General features: G+C 47.3%; 1 protein-coding gene across 1 annotated transcript in view; it reads right to left on the bottom strand.

Annotated features, from left to right (window-relative positions):
- Positions 1–19,229, bottom strand: part of LOC139046727 (hepatocyte growth factor receptor-like) — a 66,899-nt gene that overhangs the window by 39,493 nt on the left and 8,177 nt on the right. The window contains exon 4 of the mRNA XM_070539435.1: positions 1,704–1,852. Coding sequence (XP_070395536.1) covers positions 1,704–1,852 — 149 coding nt within the window. The remainder of the gene's footprint in view (positions 1–1,703; positions 1,853–19,229) is intronic.

Raw genomic sequence — 19,229 nt, 5'->3', positions numbered from 1 at the left:
ATGTTGTGGAAGGATCCTTGTCTAATGAGAGTGCGCGTGACGCGAATACTGATATAAAATTCTCGAATGTACGCAAAGCACCAACGATTACGTCGGGAGTTGCGGGATGGTTGTACAAGCAGTGCAGTGTTGTCGATTGGACCATCAGTGGTGACACCATCAATTTTGGCGCCATGGCGGCATTGAATTTTGATCCCACCAAAGGTCGAGGATTCAACTCTCACCAAAGGTCGTGGGGTTCAAGTGCCCTAATTAAGCTTGCCTGATTTAACACGAAAGGTTGTGGGTTCAACTCCCCCCAATGGTCGGGGGTAACACTATTAATTTTGGTGCTACTTAATTTTGATGCCATAACGCCGAACTCTGAATTTTCTTCCGATGACGCCGGACAACGGATTTTTCCGAACCCATGAGACACTTAAGACTATCGCCTTAATATACAGCACTTGCGCTTTCCCTGTGGCACGCCAGGCGTCACACCGTCGAGATCGATGTTGCGTCCGCGACAACGTTCGCGCCCTTTCCCTTTGTACTTGCACGCCGTGGTGCTCGCTATGTATGTTCGCGCCGACCATACGCTTGCTCGTAACCCGAGTTCACGAAGTGAAGCGTCACTGTTTCTTTTCTTCCTTTTTCCAATCTCCCAAACACCGTTGAAATATAGAAGTATAATAAGTAAAAGTAAACCATAAGTAATTAGTAAATCTCCCACCTCTGATGAAACATAAAGGAAAAGGCGGCGTATAGTACAAATATATGTTTTCAGTTATTACTGTCCCAAATTTCCTCCTCGTAGTATATGCGGATCCAAACAAAAATTTCAGCCAGAAAATTGGGCTCAGTATTCTGGTTTCGTTATTGCTTCATGGCTACCATTATGATCATGATCCTCCACCGTATGGAGACAGTGCGAGTTCGGTCACCATAAAGCGATTACATAGGAAGCGAGTGCTCACCTTCGCAGGGAAGTGCACGGTGTCGTGTGAAGCGCATGTTATTCGGAAGTTGCATTTTTTTTTCTCCCATTGAAGCTGTAAGGACTGCGAAAACAGTGCTGGGTTGCCTTCAAGAGGAAGGTTATTTTAATTGCGGAGAGGATCGGAAACCATGCCACCCCTTCCCTCCCAATCTGCCCTCCAAATCTCAGGGGACCTTGTTTACCATGCTTTTACGAAGTGCGCCATTTCGAACGCGCTCGATGGCACAGAAGTAATCGTCCTGAGATTGTGCAACCGAGGACGTCGACGACTGAAGCAAGAAATACGATGTAAATAAATGTTCTGGCTGAGTTTCCTTCACATGAATTATACGCGGATGTAACTTTTTTCACCGTCCCCAAATTTCGTCTTGTATTATATGGGGGTTTTTATTGTATACCGTGTCTCTTTCTTTTTCGTCTCGCCGGTGTACGATGCCGGGCAGTATGCGCATGATGCTCTCTAGACCAAGCATCACATTTTCTTTTTATTCGGTGGGTAATTGGTTCATGGAATCTTTCGTCCAAAGTAAACACTCCTTTGTGGCTAACGAGCATTCCTTGCTTTTCATTTCTTCCTTTTTTTCATTGCCCCCCCCCCCAAAAAAAAATAAGAAATTTCTGCGGCGCAAGGAGTTGTCAAGCGGTCAAATTTCGATTTTGTTACATTTTATTCATTTGCGGCAATCCAACCTCATCCTTGCTTTTGTACGCAACATACACTTACCGCTTAGGGTCCCAGTAAACTAGGTCACAAGTGTGGTTCCCAATCATGATCTCAATGCTGCTGTAAGGCTTGCGCTCAGGAGAGCCGAAGTTGTCACCGAGTATCGTGATGTTAGTGCCGCCAGAGACAGGTCCGTTCAACGGATATACCTGAAATGCCATAGAAAATTATTCAGCTAATGCTTTACTATATTTGCTAGTTCGATACATGCAACGGGAAAGTATTCTGAAGTGTCGTGGAAAAAAAAAACGACAATTTTCATATCTCGCTTTAGCAATCAGGGCATAAAAGTAAATTCCCAGCATTGTATATAGGCACCTGCGCAGGCAGCTGCCTTCATTGTCCGTTCAGGATCTTGTGCAGGAATGTCCTACAGGACATTGACTGTCCTGCAGAACGGTTCAGCGTTTCTTTAGTAGCGACAGAGCTTGCGGGAGGCCGTTCACCTATCTAGCAGTTATCTTCGTAAGAGAGAAATTGACGTTTTTGGTGGCGCAGTAGCCGTCATGGCTACAAAACGCAAATTCGCCAGTTTAACTACTGCCTCGTAGCAATTCTCGGTTGTCACTGTTAGAAGGATGAAACGTATGCTGGGACATCGAGGTGTGGGTGGGAAGGTGTAGGAATGGTCTAGTTGGTGAGAGAGGTAGCGAACGGAAATTTTCGTGGCCCATCTGAGATTTGTACCTTGGTGGCTGAATTTTAGGCCCAACGCTTTGACTATTTGGTCAGGCTGTTAATCTGTATTCACATCAAATATTGTCCTCCTCTTTAACGAACATGCCGAATAGTGGTGGCAGTATTGCATGCTTTAACAAAGTAAAAAAAGGCAATTATAATTTCCGCAAGATGAACAAAAAACAAACAAACAGATAAATAAGTAATAGATGCGCCGCATTGTCTCGGTAGTTCACTAAGGTTACTGTTTGGACATGTTAGTAGGACATGAATGCAGCTTTTTGCGCACAAGACGAGCGTGAAGAAGAGGCTGAGACACACGAGTGCGGTGTGTCTCAGTCTCTTCGTCCTCGTCTTGTGCGCAGGAAGCTGCATTCATGATTCAGTAGCCTCAATTACTGCGCTAAGCCGCTTCCCTAAATTGTACCTCTTCACATGGCCTAGCAGTATCAGTCATACAAACGAACAAATGTATACATAAGCAATGGTCAAGACTCGCCTTGACTTGAACGCCGATGTGCACTGTTCAGTGACTACCTTCAATTTGTGCGCTCGTGCTAGCGGGCAAAATCACCCTAAGTGGCGATTCAGGTTGTTGATGGCATGCTGAAGTGTGTATACTTCTCCGGCCTGCACAGAACAGATTTCGGCCGCTGCGGATTTTCGTGTAGGGACTTCGGTTTCAGCAGAGGTATATAGTGTGTGCGCTTCAGCTACTCAGGAGCTCAGATGCGAGTGCTCAGGGAGCCTACAGTGAGATGTCCTAAATCGAGGAAGTCATAAAGTACTCTACAACTTCCTAGATTTATGTATTATTCTTCTGCGCTCTCCATTTAATAATGTAGCACATTTGCTCCCGCTCAACATTGAAAAGGATCCAAACTCATGTGTGGACGGGAGAATACGATTATTGTTTAATCTGTTCTTGTTTGTTTTTAAGGCATCATCTAAATTAATGGTATGTCGTTATGTTACGTTTAATGTCACCCAGTAAAATTATTTTATAGAGAATGCGCAGTGGTTGCTTAGTGGCTATGATGTTGGGCTGCTGAGCACGAGGTCGCGGGTTCAAATCCCGGCCGCGGTGACCACCTTCCGATGGGGGCGGAATACTAAAACACCCGTGTACTTAGATTTAGGTGCACAGTATATATAAAGGACCTCAGGCGGTGTAAATTTGCGGAGTCCCCTACTACGGCATGCCTTATAATCAGATCGGAGTTTGGCACGTACAACCCCATAATTTCATAGAGAGCAGTAAGTATAGACCTGTTACCTGTTCCACGCCATGATGTCATCAGGGTAGCTGCCCACCGCGCACCTACTGTTTCTGGCAGGCGGGCGTGACTCTATTCACCCTAAGCTATTTTTTCATTATTGAAAGGAAAATAAAAGAAAGGTGTTGCCACGTTTTATGGTGACGGCTACTGCTTTTCTCACAGCAGAAATACCAATATATGTAAAAATACGTAGAACGAAAATTAAGAACTACGTCACAGAGTCACAAATCCACAGCGCACAGTCCTATACATCCACGCACACGTAAATATAAAAGGCAAAGACAAGTCTCCCCCCAACGAGTTTGTAAACAAAGTCACACAAGCGGCCACGATGTAGACTGCGATGAGCATTTGAACAGATGAGGAATGACATAGTTAAAATAATACACGCACAGAATGTGATAATCAAAAATGAGTTTCAACATATAACATGAAACATTATGACACGTAATACATAGGCGCTAGTAATTACAAATGAAAAAATCAAGTTGTAGTTACATTGTGTGTCAGCTTTTCGAAAGCTGTGCATCCAGCCGGTATTTGAGTTGAGGGTCCAATCCGTACAGAATCGATTCCTTAGTATGTTCACTGAACCAGGTTGACATGCACAAGTACTTCTTTAGCTCTCTTAATATGCATTGCGTGTCCATTGGTGTTAAAGAGATGAGTTGAATTTCTGTATCCTCATGGGCCAATTTTGCCGACGAGTCCACTAATTCTTTCCCTGCTACACCAGCGCGTCCTGTGACCCACTGTTGTATCCCTTCATGTTTTATTTCAGTAACCTGAGTAGGGCACTTCCGTACTGCGTATGTTATTTGTGCGTGCGGTAGGTTCTCATCAGTATTTTCAACACATGCTAAAGGCGATAAGAAATCTGTACAAATTACCAACTTTTTGAAGTCTCATATGATTTGATAAAATAAGTGGCTTGGAGAATTGCCACTAATACCACTATTGTGGGCGACGACATGCGTCCTAGTGGGCCTGTAGTCTACCTATAAAGATTGTATAACATAAGCTGCAGTTCTAGATCAGATTGCAGATCTACATTCTAGATCATTTAGTCGTACCTACTAAGTACAGGGAGGACCTTTTGAGTCTCTGTCATGGAAATGGGTGGTCCGGCCAACTAGGCATAAACAAATCAAAGGAAAGATTGTTTATAAAATACTACTGGCCTGGCTGGTTCAAACGCGTAGAAAACTTTGTAAGATCATGCGGCGCCTGCCAGCGCTCAAGTAAACCAGGAGAGACATGGAAAGCTCCATTGAAGGTAGTGCCCTTAATAAGAGAGCCTTTCAGACGACTTGTAATAGACACGGTAGGGCCTCTGCCGGAAACAAAATCAGGTTACCGGTACTTGTTTACCATGCTGTGTCCGGATACAAAGTTTCCAGAAGCAATCTCTCTGAAAAAGCTCAGCTCCACCGAAGTAGTAGACGCGCTTTTGACAGTGTTCGCACAAGTTGGGTTTCCAGCCGAAATTCAGGCGGATCAAGGGTCAGTATTCACCAGCGCACTGACTTCCACATTCTTGCAAACGTGCGGGGTAAAGTTAATACACGGTTCTGTCTATCACCTTCAGTCAAACAGTGTAGAGAGGTGGCATTCAGTGCTTAAGCGAGTTTTGCGTGCACTCTGTTACGAGCACAAGGAGGACTGGGAGAACTGTCTGCCGACAACTTTGTTTGCTTTGCGAACGGTTCCACATGAAGCGACAGAGTTCTCGCCAACAGAACTAGTTTATGGGATGACACTCCGTTCTCCACTAAGAATGTTAAGAGAGGTGTGGGAGGAAAGAGGAGAGAGTCCTACAGTTGTTGAATTCGTGCTAAATTTGCTCGAACGGCTAAGCGCAACCCAAGAGCTAGTCGGAAAGAACATGGGAGTAGCTCAAAAGAACGCCAAATTCTATTACGACAAGAATGCGAGGCTTCGTACGTTTAACGCCGGAGACCAGGTAATGATCCTCAAACCTTCAAGAAAGAACAAGCTTGAAGTTCACTGGGACGGGCCCGTTAAAGTGTTGCACAAACTTTCAGATACTAACTATGCTCTGAAAATGCTCTGAAACTATGCTCTGAAACTATGCTCTGAAAAACTATTAAATATCACTGCAATTTGATGAAACCGTATACAGAACGGAGCGGAGTTGTTAACCATACCATCAAAGAGCAGGATGGCACTAGTACCAAGTTTAAGGAGTATAGGGCTACCTCAAACTCTGAAAACGGCCTAGAAGAAGTAGTGAAACATTCGGTAAGCTCGCACGCTCTAAGACCCTAGCAGCTAGAGGACCTAAAAGGGGTGTTAGAGGAATATATCGACAGGTTCAGCGATCGGCCAGGTAGAACCGAAATAATAACGCATGAAATAGAGCTGACATCGACCGAACCCGTAAGATCAAAGCCTTACAGGGTGGCGCCAAGACAGAGATTATGGAGGCAGAGATACAGCGCATGCTAGACTTGGGAGTTATTGAGCCCGCTGAGAGTGACTACACGTCACCGCTAATACTGGCAGAAACCCCTAACAAGGACTCTCGTCCGTGTGCTGACTACAGGAAGTTAAATGCCATCCCTAGGGATCAGCTGTACCCGATACCCAACATTGAGGAACAAATTGAAAGAGTTAGCGCTGCTAAATACATTTCAGCTATAGATCTCATGCGGGGGCACTGGCAAGTTCCCCTTTCAATAGGTGCCAGCCTCTATGCCGCATTCATCTCACCTGTAGGCACTTTTCGCCCTCTTGCACTCAGCTTCGGGCTGAAGAACGCACCGTTTAGCTTCTCTAAGTTAATGGATATTGTCCAAAAAGACTTGCAGGAGTTCGTCTTGCCATATCTGGATAATGTAGCAATTTTTTCGGACAGCTGGGAACAACACGTATCGCACCTCAAACAGGTTTTCTCACGGTTGATGGAAGACGGCTTAACGAAGAAAGCGGAAAAGTGTAGATTTGGGTGTTCGCAGGTTACTTATCTGGGCCATGTTGTCGGCCAGGGCATGAGACGGCCGGCCGAGCTGAAAATAGCTACGACTGCAGAATTTTCTCAGCCGCGCACGAAAAAAGACCTTCGTTCATTTTTGGGACTTGTGGGGTACTATCAACGGTACATTCCGAATTGCTCGCAAATGGCAAGTCCATTAACGGACGCCCTCCGAAAGGGAGCACCGAGTAGCGTACACTGGGATAAGGACCAAAAGAACGCTTTCCAAAGTTTGAAAACGCTGTTGGCTTCTCGTCCTGTGCTTCGCGCGCCAGAATACACAAAGGAATTCATAGTTCAATGCGACACAAGCGACAGAGGTATGGGCGTGGTACTTAGGTCGGCGACGATAACGAGGAGCATCCTATCCTCTATGCCAGCCGTAAACTGAATGTAATTGAGCAAGCCTACAGCGCCTCAGAGAAGGAATGCGCTTGTTTAGTTTGGGCCACCCAGAAGTTGTCTTGTTACTTGTACGGAGCGATGTTCATCTTCGACACCGACCACTGTCCTCTGACGTGGCTCAATCAAATGTCACACAAAAATGGCCGCTTGCTCCGATGGAGTCTCACTCTCCAAGAGTACAACTTCTCCTTTAGATATAAGAAGGGAAAGTTGCATAGCAATGCGGATGGTTTAGCAGGCTCATTTCAATTCTGAGTTTGAGGGTCCCACCTAAATTTTAGACTAACTAGTGTTAATTTTGTTAAAGAAAATCTTCTCTGATTTAGCAGGATTCCCTCCATGATTGCCGAATTTGTCAGCACGAAACTGCATTCAAAAATTGGCATAGCGAAATGCAGCAATTTTTGTTTCTGCCCTTATGTTTTCTTTGAAGCCTAGCGGGCCTAAAGTGAGAGTCAATGTACGTTATCTCGGCACAGAGCCGTGTTGTGGGGTTCATTTTGCAGTTGCCTGTCCTTGTTGGATGTTTTGGGGCGGTGACATCATTACACAAGTGGTTACTGCGAGCCAAGACATCACTCCCTGGCCACCAGTCACCAGGTGCAAGTGTTGCCAGCCAGTTGTGACGACGGCGGCGTCAACTTTCAAGGAACGACACCATTACGCTCTAGCCTCGTCGCCGTTGTGACTGAATGAGTTCGACGACGCAGACTTTGTGCCGCAACACGACACCACCAACCGGGTCGGCCACGATTGGGGGAGTTGCTGCGGGAACGTCGTCGGGGACCCCTTCTCACGCGCCGACCAAGACGCAGGACAATGGCTACCCGGGTGCGCTGCGAAGGTCAGCTCCGAGTTCTACGAAGTTGGTGTGACGTCGGTTCCGGACCGGACCGTGAACCTGTGTGTGTGTTTGTGTGTGTGTGTGTGTGTGTGTGTGTGTATGTGTGTGTGTGTGTGTGTTTGTGTGTGTGTGTGTGTGTTTGTAGCCCTGGAGTAATTACTCAGTATCGACGACATGAACGTATCCAAGTCGTCTACTTGATTCAGTTCCTCAAAATAATATTCTCGAAATAGTTACCAGTTAGTAACTTTAGTGACTCTAGGAGACCTTGAGGGATGCATAAGGGAATGCGCTGTGAGTATTGGGTAGTGGTCACTGCCCCATATCTCATCATCTGTACACCATCTAATACCACCATGCGTAAGGTCACAGAAGGCGATAGCAATATCAAGACAACTAGCGTAATTGTAGCCTCATAAAAATGTAATCGATCCATCATTAAGCACGACAAGGCCGCATGCCTCTATAGCCTTTCCTAAAGATTTGGCGCTAAAATCAGTGTGTCTAGTTCCCAAAGTAAGGTTATGAGCATTGAAGTCACCGCAGACTGTTACTGGTCCATGCATCCTTTGGAAGGAATGCACGAAAGTTGACTCGGTGATTCGCGATGTCGGTTGCATATAAACGCAAACAATTGTCATTGGCGGCTTTTTGAACGGAACTTTACAGGCAACGAATTCAGGCACATCAGAAAACATCGGAGTTCATTAAGATGAGTATATGACATAGTTCGAGAGGCGAAAATCGTGGTCTACCACGGCTTCGTTAAGGCGCACAACGAGGAACCTGTCTTGCGAAACAAGTTTCACTGAAGTCAGCACTCCTAGATTGAATTCCATTTGCATTCCACTGAAGTACGCCTCCGTTTCGAAAACAGTTATCCATCTGGCGAGCCATCATGCTATGTTGTAATTTACCTCTGCAGTACCAACGGTTCTAATGGAAGAACTGAGCTCACCTCTAGAAGGTTCTTCGCAATACAAAATGTGCGCAGAATTGCTTTTAACGAGAAAGAAAGCACAGACATCACGATATGCTGTTGAGATGATTCTGGTTCACGTGAAACATGAGCAGGTGCTTGTTTTCTCAATGTGATGAATGCCTGCCGAGACTCATGTTGACATTTGGTGACGCGTCTTTCCTTGGCTGTCTTTCAGGCTTGGTTTGCCTTTCATCTCCTGTAAGCCAGTAGCCATCATCTCATACGTTTGTTTGCGCTCTGTTGATTGTAATGGAGGAGCTGCTTTCATGGGGTTGACAGAATCTACGTTCGGAGCAGGCGAGCCATGCTTCTGGGTCCGACCAGGCAAAATTTCTTGTCGCCTTAGTAATGAAGCAGCTTGGTGCTTGGGACATCCAGCATGAGGTTGTATGGTCTCCGTTGCAGTTGACGCACTTGGGTTGATTTCTAGAAGTGCATGCTTTATGATCATGTGTTCCAGCGCAGATCTAGCGTCCCAATTGGCCATTGCAGGACTTGGCAACGTGGCCAAGTCACTGGCACTTGTAGCACCGAGTTGCAGGTTGTAAATCTTCTTCTACTGGATGACTCGTGAACCAAGTAGAACGCGTGTTGGCAATGGTTTATCAGGCAAGAATTGTAGGATGACGGTCCCAAGTTGTGTGTGCGTCCGTGCGTGCGTGCGTGTGTGTGTGTGTGTGTGTGTGTGTGTGTGTGTGTGTGTGTGTGTGTGTGTGTGTGTGTGTGTGTGTGTGTGTGTGTGTGTGTGCGTGTGCCCAAAAAGGTAGAAAAGATACAAAGTAGCTAAAAACAACACACAAACAAGCCTAGCAGTATACAAACGGAGGACCTAGAGAAAAAAAACAAGCCAACTACAAAAACAAGTTAGACACAAATTAGAGAATACAGTGACAAAAAGTTATGCATGTTATTCATTAAAGACTGCCTTTTCCTCTTCCCACGGAGTAATACTTTCTTCTTCTCTAAACTCCATACTTCGTAACTTTCTGTGAATGCGTGGCAAAAGACGAAGTGATCTATTCTTCCACGGAATACAGATTGCATATTATATCGAACGCCAAGAACTTTCTTCATTGCGGTATTGGTATTTGGGACACAATATTTTTTCAGGGTGGGGTATATACACCGAACATGTTATACAGCGAACACTAGAAACAGACTTGGATTGAGGTATCTTGTAGTAATAAAAGACAAAAACTTGTCATGCGACCTCAATTTTCTTGTTGGATTGCGTAGTCCTTGGATGACAAAAATGATTCACAGAAATGCCGAAATACCGCGAGATACAAAATAATATATTACAGGAAGAAATATTTCAAATACGTGGGATATAGAGCGCTCCATCGATGCTCTGCATTTTTTTTGCCTTAATTTGTGTTTAAATTTCGCTGATCCCTGTATTAGGCTTTGTTTTGCACTACAATTGAGTACTGAAATAGAGAAAGAAAAATGTGGTTGTGAGGCAATGGACTATCACTTGCTTCAAAACTATGCGATTTTCGTTACTTTATTTTTTTTCATAGGTTTTGATGGTGATTGTGAACGTATTATTGATAGCTAGTCGATAAGTGCCTGGCGCACTAAAGCTTCTTAATTCATCAGACGTTAATTGTTTATGACGTGCTTCACCATCTATTAGATTGAGAAAATTAAAATATGAGACTGCTTTCAGCAAGACCGATTTTTTTCGCAAAGCGGTACATTGACAATGGGATCAGATTTTGTCCTGAATCCGTCTTTCTCCGCAGAACCGGCTTGCTGCAGGCAGCAGATATTTTACTAAAAAAGCGAGAAGTTTCGATGAACCGACGATCCTCTTGAACAGCTCGTTTTTGACCTCAAGTAAAAAAAAATGCAAAAGTCATATCTTTTGCATTTGTTGAGACTAGCTGAAATTGCGAGTTGCGCTATAGTTCCAATCATCGCGAGTTGTTGAGAACACTTGATTTCTCAGATCAATGGCACTATATGTGGCAGAATGATGCCAAGGTATTGAACTATGTGGAGCAACAAATACTTCAATGATTGGAGCTGTGTTTGCCAGCACAGAAGCCCCCCTCCCTCCAACCCTACCCCCCCCCCCCATACACACACATGCGCGCGTGAATGCACGTTAAGCAGCCCGCATGGGGTGGTGACTGCAAGCCTTCTACTGTAATAGCGAGACAGGATGCGCTTCCGCAAATTTCTGACACACAATCAAACTTAGGAGAGTAGTGACGTCACTTTAGTGTAAGCACAAGGTAGAGTACTATTTGCAGCAGAAATGGTGAAAATTCCGCACTCACCCGCTCCACCTCTATGGGGCAACGACCAACGGAGAACTTTTCCCGATCAGGACATTCGGCGAAATGGGCGCAGTGGTCTCCGCACCATCCACATTGGAGCGGGTCTTCTTGGTTTTGTATGCATTGCGAACAGCTTTCGTATATATTGCACGAACCGACTGGAAACCGTATAACCTGGAGACCAAGCACAATAGTATAACCGCTATGCGTGCCATTTTTGTTCTGCTTCTATTTGTTTCGAAACACAGCGCCGACATGCATATTGTGTGAGGACGTGAAATAATCAAGCAGCGGAGCAGCTCAGGTACAAATGCATCACAATAACCCTAAACCTGCAACAGGGCCACTAACAATGTCCTTCTGCTTTCTCTAAAGCATCGACACGATGGAATATGACATGCATCTTTGGCATCTTCAGAGAACCGTGAAGACGATTTAATAAAGAACGCACAGCTATCCCGGCGACCGATGCTATTCACAAGTATTTGGACACGGCACAAGAGCGATGACAACAATGTTTAAAATTCACGCTCCACCCCTCCCCTGCCCTCCAAAGAAAGGGTTCTCTCGGCCATGTTGTTTCGCCTAAAAGGCCATGTTGCCCTAGTGAATGTGTGATGAATATTTCTATTGCGCTATCGCAACGTGAAAAACAGGCCGAGTTTCTTAGTCACCAAGGGCTGAATCCACAAAGCTGTTCGTTCTTAATTGATATGTGCCATTGGCTGGCCACCGTTATTAATAATTCCAGAAATATGATTGGCAAGAATTCACTTTTACAAGTAATTCTAGTGTAAGAGCTTTTTGTGATGACAGGCCCAGTGTCCTTCACAATCCCAATATTTTATGAATCGCCTCTACTTTGAATTTGGGATTACAAGTATTGCGCCTTATTACGCAGAATGGCGTTCCTTTTGAAGTAATGCAGATTAAGTAGAATGAGAGAGAGAGAGAGAAAAGTTTAATGATACGAAATGCGGAGATGTCGGCCCTAGGTACATTCCTCTAACCAGTTGCTCTGTGCTCGGCGAAGGGGAAGAGGGAAAGAAAGAGGGAATGAAGCGGCACATGGTGGGTGACGATGGCGAGAAAAGGAGGATGTAAAACATGCAGCAAGCTATTTGGTCTACTCAAATACTGCAGTCCAATCCCGTACTTTTAAAAAAATCAAGTAAGGCCACGGCCTCAAAGCTCGATTTAACGTCTGACCAAGGGCCTAAAATAGGACGGGAAGATGTGGCGCACCTTGTTGTCGATGATGAAATAACCATACGTTCCGTTGCTGTCTAGAGCTATGCTCCTGTAAATTATGCTGCCCTCCTTCGACAGGTCCAATGATGCGAGCAACCGTGTTGAGTCATCCCGCAGCAGCAGCTGCGGCAAACGGACAAGAATGCTTGCAGTCAAGACCTGGTCACACTCGCACAACGTGTCTAAATAGAAGCCCCTTATTAAGTTGTTGCGCATGAAAGTAATAACCGGTGCTTCCTTGTTATACCAACATGGGCTCAAGGCAATTAAACAATTATGTATAACTATTTCATTTGATTTGTTATGCAAAACAGTTACGTAGCGAGAGGGGCCAAGGAGGCAAGAGGTTCCTTGATGGATGGATGGATGGATGGATGGATGGATGAAAAACTTTAATAGGGTCCTTTAGGGCGCGCACTAGCGCGCAGCGGGCCGCTCCCACGTCGGGACAGAGAGGCCGAGTCTCTCCGCCGCGTCGCGGGCCCGTTGGACAGCCCATAACTGTTCTTCGAGGTTGGGGCTGTGTAGGACCGCATCCCAACGTGAAGAAGTGTTGTTTTTATCGCTGTGTAACGCGGGACATCGCCAGAGCATGTGAGGTAAATTCGCTAAATCATTGCATAGTGCACATGCATTTGTTTTCTGAATTTCGGGGTACACCTTGTGAAGAAGTAGGGGGTTTGGGTAAGCCCCCGCCTGTAGAAGCCTTAGTGTCAAAGCTTGAGGTCTATTGAGTTTGCAATGTGGGAGGGGGTAGATCCTCCGAGCCAAATAAAAGTGCTTAGTAATTTCGGTGTAGGAGGAAGGAGAGTCCCGATTGTCAGTAGCCCCAGCGTCACGCTGCCCGGTAGCTACGCGGCTGAGGATCCCTCGCGCAGCTCCGTGTGCCGACTCGTTGAGGTTGGGCGGGGCACCCTCGATCTGTCCCATGTGAGCTGGAAACCAGATCAATGTGTGTGGCTTGATCTCCTTGCTTCCTAGTATCCTTAGGGCCAGCTCGGATATGGTCCCTTTGGCAAATGCCCTAACAGCTGATATGGAGTCACTGTAGATTGATGTTCTCTTGTCGTCCAATAAGGCCATCGCTATTGCAGCCTGCTCTGCGATCTCAGGGGACGTCGTCCGAATCGAGATTGCGTTTGTTATTTGCCTTTCATGATCTACGCTAACTACTGCGAAGGCCTGTCCGCCGGCGTAGCGCGCTGCGTCTACGAAACTGTTCTCCGAAGCCCGTTCACGAGCCTTTTCCAGGAGAGCCTTGGCGCGCGCCCGACGTCTTCCCACGTTGTGCTCTGGATGGACGTTTCGTGGGTTCGGGGCGACAATGATGCGGTCCCGCTGCTCTCGAGGGATGCTACAGAATTTTGTTTTGATTACTGTGGGGGGAACGCCCAGCTCCTGTAAGATGTGTCTTCCAGCTTGTGTGGTAGATAGCCTGACGAACTGGGCCCTCTCCTGTGCTTCCGCTATTTCCTCTAGCGTGTTATGCATGCCAAGTTGAAGTAAGCGTTCCGTGTGAGTGTATATGGGGAGGCCGAGAGCTCTCTTGATTGCCTTCCTGATTAATGCGTTCAGCTTATCCCGCTCCGATCTTTGCCAGTTGTGCATAGCCGCGACGTAAGTGAAATGACACATTACGAACGCATGTACCAATCTCACGAGGTTATCTTCTCCGAGGCCTTGCTGCCGGTTGGCCACTCTTCTGATTAGTCTGATGGCATTGTCCGTCTTCTTAGTGAGTCGCAGCACTGTCTGGTTGTTTGAACCATTCGACTCTACCATCATGCCGAGAATCCGGATAGCATCCACCCTCGGAATATATCCTCCGTCGTTTGTGCGCAGTTTTATGTCGCAATCGGCGAGTGGTTTCCACCCCTTTGGTTTCGGGCCTCTTCGCTTGGGTCGATAAAGTAGCAGTTCCGACTTGTGCGGTGAGCACCGAAGGCCCGTGGACTCAAGGTATCTCTCGGTAGCATCAATCGCCTCTTGCAGGGCCGTCTCTACCTGTCCGTCACTACCTCCCGTAAACCAGATGGTAACGTCGTCTGCGTATATGGTATGACTGATACCGTCGATAGCAGAGAGTGTCCTGGATAGTCCAATCATGACGAGGTTAAAGAGGGTTGGGGATATGACTGCCCCTTGTGGCGTCCCCTTAGACCCCAGCTTGATCATGTCTGAAGTCAGGTCCCCGATCTTAAGGGTGGCTTCTCTGTTTGACAGGAAAGATCTCGTGTAGGAATGAAAGTGCTTCCCCAGGTTAAGACTCGAGATTGTGTTCAAAACGAACGAGTGATGAACGTTATCGAAGGCCTTTTCCAGATCTAGACCTAGTATGGCTCTCGTGTCCCGCGTATTACAGTCAATAATGTGATGCTTGATGAGCTTCATCGCGTCCTGCGTCGACAGTCCGACCCTGAAGCCGATCATGTTGTGCGGGTAAATGTCGTGGTCCTCCAGGTAGCGTGAAAGCCTGTTTAGGATTGCGTGCTCAGCAACCTTTCCCACGCACGATGTGAGCGAAATTGGGCGGAGGTTATCGAGGCTGGGCGGCTTGCCTGGCTTGGGGATGAGAATGGTGTTGGCCGATTTCCACATTTCCGGGACTTTACCGCTGCTCCATGTTTGGTTAATGATGTCCGTTAGGTATTCGATTGACTTTTCGTCCAGGTTCCGTAGAGCTTTGTTTGTGATCTTGTCCGGACCCGGAGCCGATCTGCCGTTGAGGGCATGGAGCGCCTGCCTGATCTCCTCAATCCCGAATTCTGCGTCGAGCTCAGGGTTGTAGGAGCCTTCGTAGTCAGGGGAAGGTGGTGTAGGGCCCGATGCGACTGATAGGTACTTCTTCACTAGTTTGGATAAAATTTCATTGCTCGAATATTCTCGCTTTGCTGTGTGTAGGGTGCGCGACAGTGTGTTGCGTTGGTTGGTTTTAGTGTTTGTCTCGTCGAGGAGATGCTTTAGGAGGTTCCAGGTGCCCCCGTTGCGCAGCTGCCCGTCGATCGAGTTACACACCTCATCCCATTGTTGTTTAGAAAGGGCTCTGCAGTGTTCCTCTATAGTTCTGTTGATTTCCGATATCTTTTTTCTTAGCCTACGGTTGAGCCGTTGTCCTTTCCACCTGGCGAGGAGCGACTGCTTCGCCTCCAACAGGTGAGCCAGACGGCTGTCCATCTTTTCCACTGGAAGATCGGTACAAACCTCTTTGGTAGTAGCTTTCATGTCTTGTCTAACCTGTACAACCCATTGTTCGAGGATAGGCTTCCCCACACACTCCGTTCGCTCTTCCCTAATTTTGCGAAATTTGTCCCAGTCTGTGTATTGGAACATACGCTGTCTCTTCTGCTCGACTTGGAGGTGCGTGACCAAGATATAATGGTCGCTACCAAAGTCTACCCCGAGGTTCGTCCACTTGACGGCTGCATTGCTCCTGACAAAGGTGAGATCTGGTGTCGTGTCACGGCTCGACGATGTTCCACATCTGGTGGGGAATGCTGGGTCCGTGACTAGCATCAAGTTTAGGTTTGTAGCCTCACGCCAGAGTTCCTCCCCCTTGTTAGTGTTATATGGGTAGCCCCAGGTGTGGTACGGCGCGTTAAAATCACCAGCTATGATCAAAGGGGAGTCGCGCGCTAGTTGCGTGGCCTTGGTGATTAGGGCTTTGAAGCGTTGTCTTGGAGCTTTGGGACTACTGTAGACATTCAGGATGAATATACTTTCGCGGTTAGTTGGGCTAGAAATTATCTCTATCATCATGTATTCGATTGTACTTGCGGTCATGTTAAGGTCGTGAGTGATGTGGGTCAGCTTGTTGCTAATCAGTACGGCGATCCCCCGTCCTTCTTCGTGTTTTGCTACGGGCTTGTAGCCAGACAGCGTGACGTTAGATGTTAATGTTTCTTGTAAAACGATAACATTTGGCTTCTCTGCATGTGAGCGAATATATTGTTGCAGGGGAGCCCTCTTGGGAAGGAAACCCCTGCAATTCCATTGCCACATTCTGAATGAGCTAGTTTGAGTGGCCATCGTATTGCTCTTGAGGTGCTGTGCTAACCTTTGGAGGGCCGATCGCCCCCGAGCTGTTACTAGTCGATGCTGTTGCTGGGAGTGTAGAAGCTTTAGGTACCAGCACAGGTGTTACAACGTTTTCTAAGAAGGATTCAATTTTGCTGATCCGCTGATTAGTGCGCTCCTCCATGGACGCCATGTTGCTGTGGAAGAGCGAGAACTTTTCATTTATCTGCTTTATGCTGTCACTTAGAGCGGAGAGCAACTCGCGAATCTCCGATTTGGCTCTGCCTGGTGCTCTTTCTTGCTCGTTAGCGATTGCCCTCTTCTTAGCGGGCCTCTCTGTATCGATCATCTCAACCATGGGGACTTCCATTGGCTGAGGAGCTGCCGGTTGCTTATCCGAATCGCTCTTCTCAACCATGGGGACTTCCATTGGCTGGGGAGTGGCTGGCTGCTTGTCAGCCATGACGGGTTGACTGCCCTTCTTAATTTCGGCAATTTCTGTCATCAATCGAGCTATGGTGTTCTTCATCATCTCGTTTTCGCGCTCAAGTTGTGCTAGTCTGTTGTTACCTCTATCATGCTCTGGCGGTGAGCCCCGCGTTACCTTTTTCGGCGTTCCTCGAACTCGGTCGACCCAGGTTGGGTAGCACTCGGGTCGGCGATCCCTGGAGCAGGACCTCGAGCAGGACATGAACCGGACTTGACTGCCTCGGCGCCAGGATCCGGAGCGACCCCTGGAGCGTGATCTGGTCCTGGTTCTGGAACAAGAGCGCCCTCTGGATCGAGAGCGACTCCGTGGGCTCCCTCTGGAGCCAGAGCATCCCCTGGATCGGGAGCGCCCCCTAGGCTCTTGCGGTGGAAGTTGCTCGAAGTGATTCTTGATGTCGCTGCTATGTGGTGTTGATGAAGCCCCACTTGTTGAAGCTTCCACCGTCGCACTCTCCCATCGCCTCCTTCTGACGATGTATGGGATCTGGAATCTCTCCTTGCACGTTTTGTCCGCCGTAGGGTGTGGGCCTCCGCACAGCCCACACTTTGGCGTGCACTGGTGTTGATCGTCCGGATTGACTGCCCCACATCCTCTGCAGGTGGACTCTTCGGGAGTCGGGCAAACGTCGGCACGATGGCCGAGTTTGCCGCACGCGTAGCAAATATCAACTTGTTTGCGATAAAGAAAGCATTTCACAAGGACTGGGCCATAGCGTACGAAGTTCGGAACCTTGAGTCCGTCGAAAGCAATGATGATTGTGCCTGTGTTCTTAATTCCCTTGACCGCCAAGGCCAGCGGGTTTCTCTCGTTGATGATGTTACGTTCCAGGTCCGATGGACTGTCGTTGAGGTCGATGTGTCTGATTACCCTTTTACACGTGGTGTGGGGGGCGGCCTCGTATGCACTGACTTCAAACATTCTTCCAGCCACATGAATTGCCCTGATTCTTGTGTATTTTGAAGCGTTGTCTCGGTTGGGCGTGCTGGCCACCAGAATGTTTTGTAGTATGTTAGGACAAATGATGTCCGAGCTTATCTGCGTAGGGGTAAGACCCGCCGCTTCCACGATCGCCTTGCCGATCACGGTCGGTCCTGTCTTGGCAATATTCAGCCGTATAATAATTTTGGCATGTTCCTTGGGCATGGGAGGCATCCGTGACGCCCCGATGATTTTGCTCTTGAGCTTATCTCCATTTTCCTGAGTTCTGAATGAGGCGCCGGCGTTACGCCTATTCCCCCATATGCCGCCGCTAGGCCGGTTGACAGAGTCCGCCTTGGCGGCCATACGCTTCGAAACTGCCGACTGCCATCCAAATTCTGCTGAAAATTCTTCAGGAGGAAGATCCTGGCCTTCAACCGTCATCTGCATAGTTACTGAGATCTCAGAATTCTTGCTCCAGCTACACTTGGCGACGCCGATGGGCGCTACGCCGGGCTAGGCTTGTCGTTAGGGCCAGAAAGGCGGCGACGTAGTACGAGCACAAAAACGTTCATAAAATGGAAGAGGCCACCCACCAGAGAAAATCCGATATCGATGTGATCCTCTTCCCCTTAGACGTGCGTTCGTCACAACATGATGGAGATTAGAGGCGAAAATCTTGCCAAAATCATTCAAGAGAGCAGGAGCCGAGATGGAACCCTGGCGCTTGCGACCATCGTCTTCTTCACCAGAGGTTCCTTGATGGCTTGAGAGAATTATTGATGCCGTTTATGGCAGTCAGTTGCATCTGCAAACAATTGGAATAGGGAGGGGGGGGGGGTGAAGTGGCAGAGGACTATCTGGAGTTATAATACTAGGGAATTTGCAGTTATACATATTAATGTCCGAACAAAAATGTTAAAACTTGGTCGTTGGAGTGGGCCCCGCAAGAAACGGACTTTTTCCTCCCATCAACTGTACAGGCCCATGAAAGCTGCCACTGGCGCCCCCTGGTAATGCAAAGGATGCCAGCACAGAATTCACTACATGAATGGTTTCTTCAGAACTCTTGCAACCACTCTATAAATCGTACTGCGAACTACATGTGAACTACAAGTCAACTGCAACTCAACTGCATGTCAACCGTAAGCCAACTGCAAGTCAACTGCGTTATACATAAGCGGCACTCTATTTTTCATACAATCTTACATTACTTGCTGGGCATATTGTGATTGTTGTATGGAACGTGTTAACTTCAACTGTAAGTGAACTATGTGATGCCATGCTTCGACTTTTATTTACCTTTTTGATATACTGCCTTGTTTGCTTGCTTGTCTGAGTCTTCTTTTTTTGTGTGTGTTCTAGGCAGTGTTTGCCGAAG

This window comes from Dermacentor albipictus, chromosome 5 (genome assembly GCF_038994185.2).
Source record: "Dermacentor albipictus isolate Rhodes 1998 colony chromosome 5, USDA_Dalb.pri_finalv2, whole genome shotgun sequence".
Taxonomy (NCBI): Eukaryota; Metazoa; Arthropoda; class Arachnida; order Ixodida; family Ixodidae; genus Dermacentor; species Dermacentor albipictus.
The sequence above is the reverse complement of the archived record's forward strand: the minus strand, read 5'-3'. Positions and strand labels throughout refer to the sequence as shown.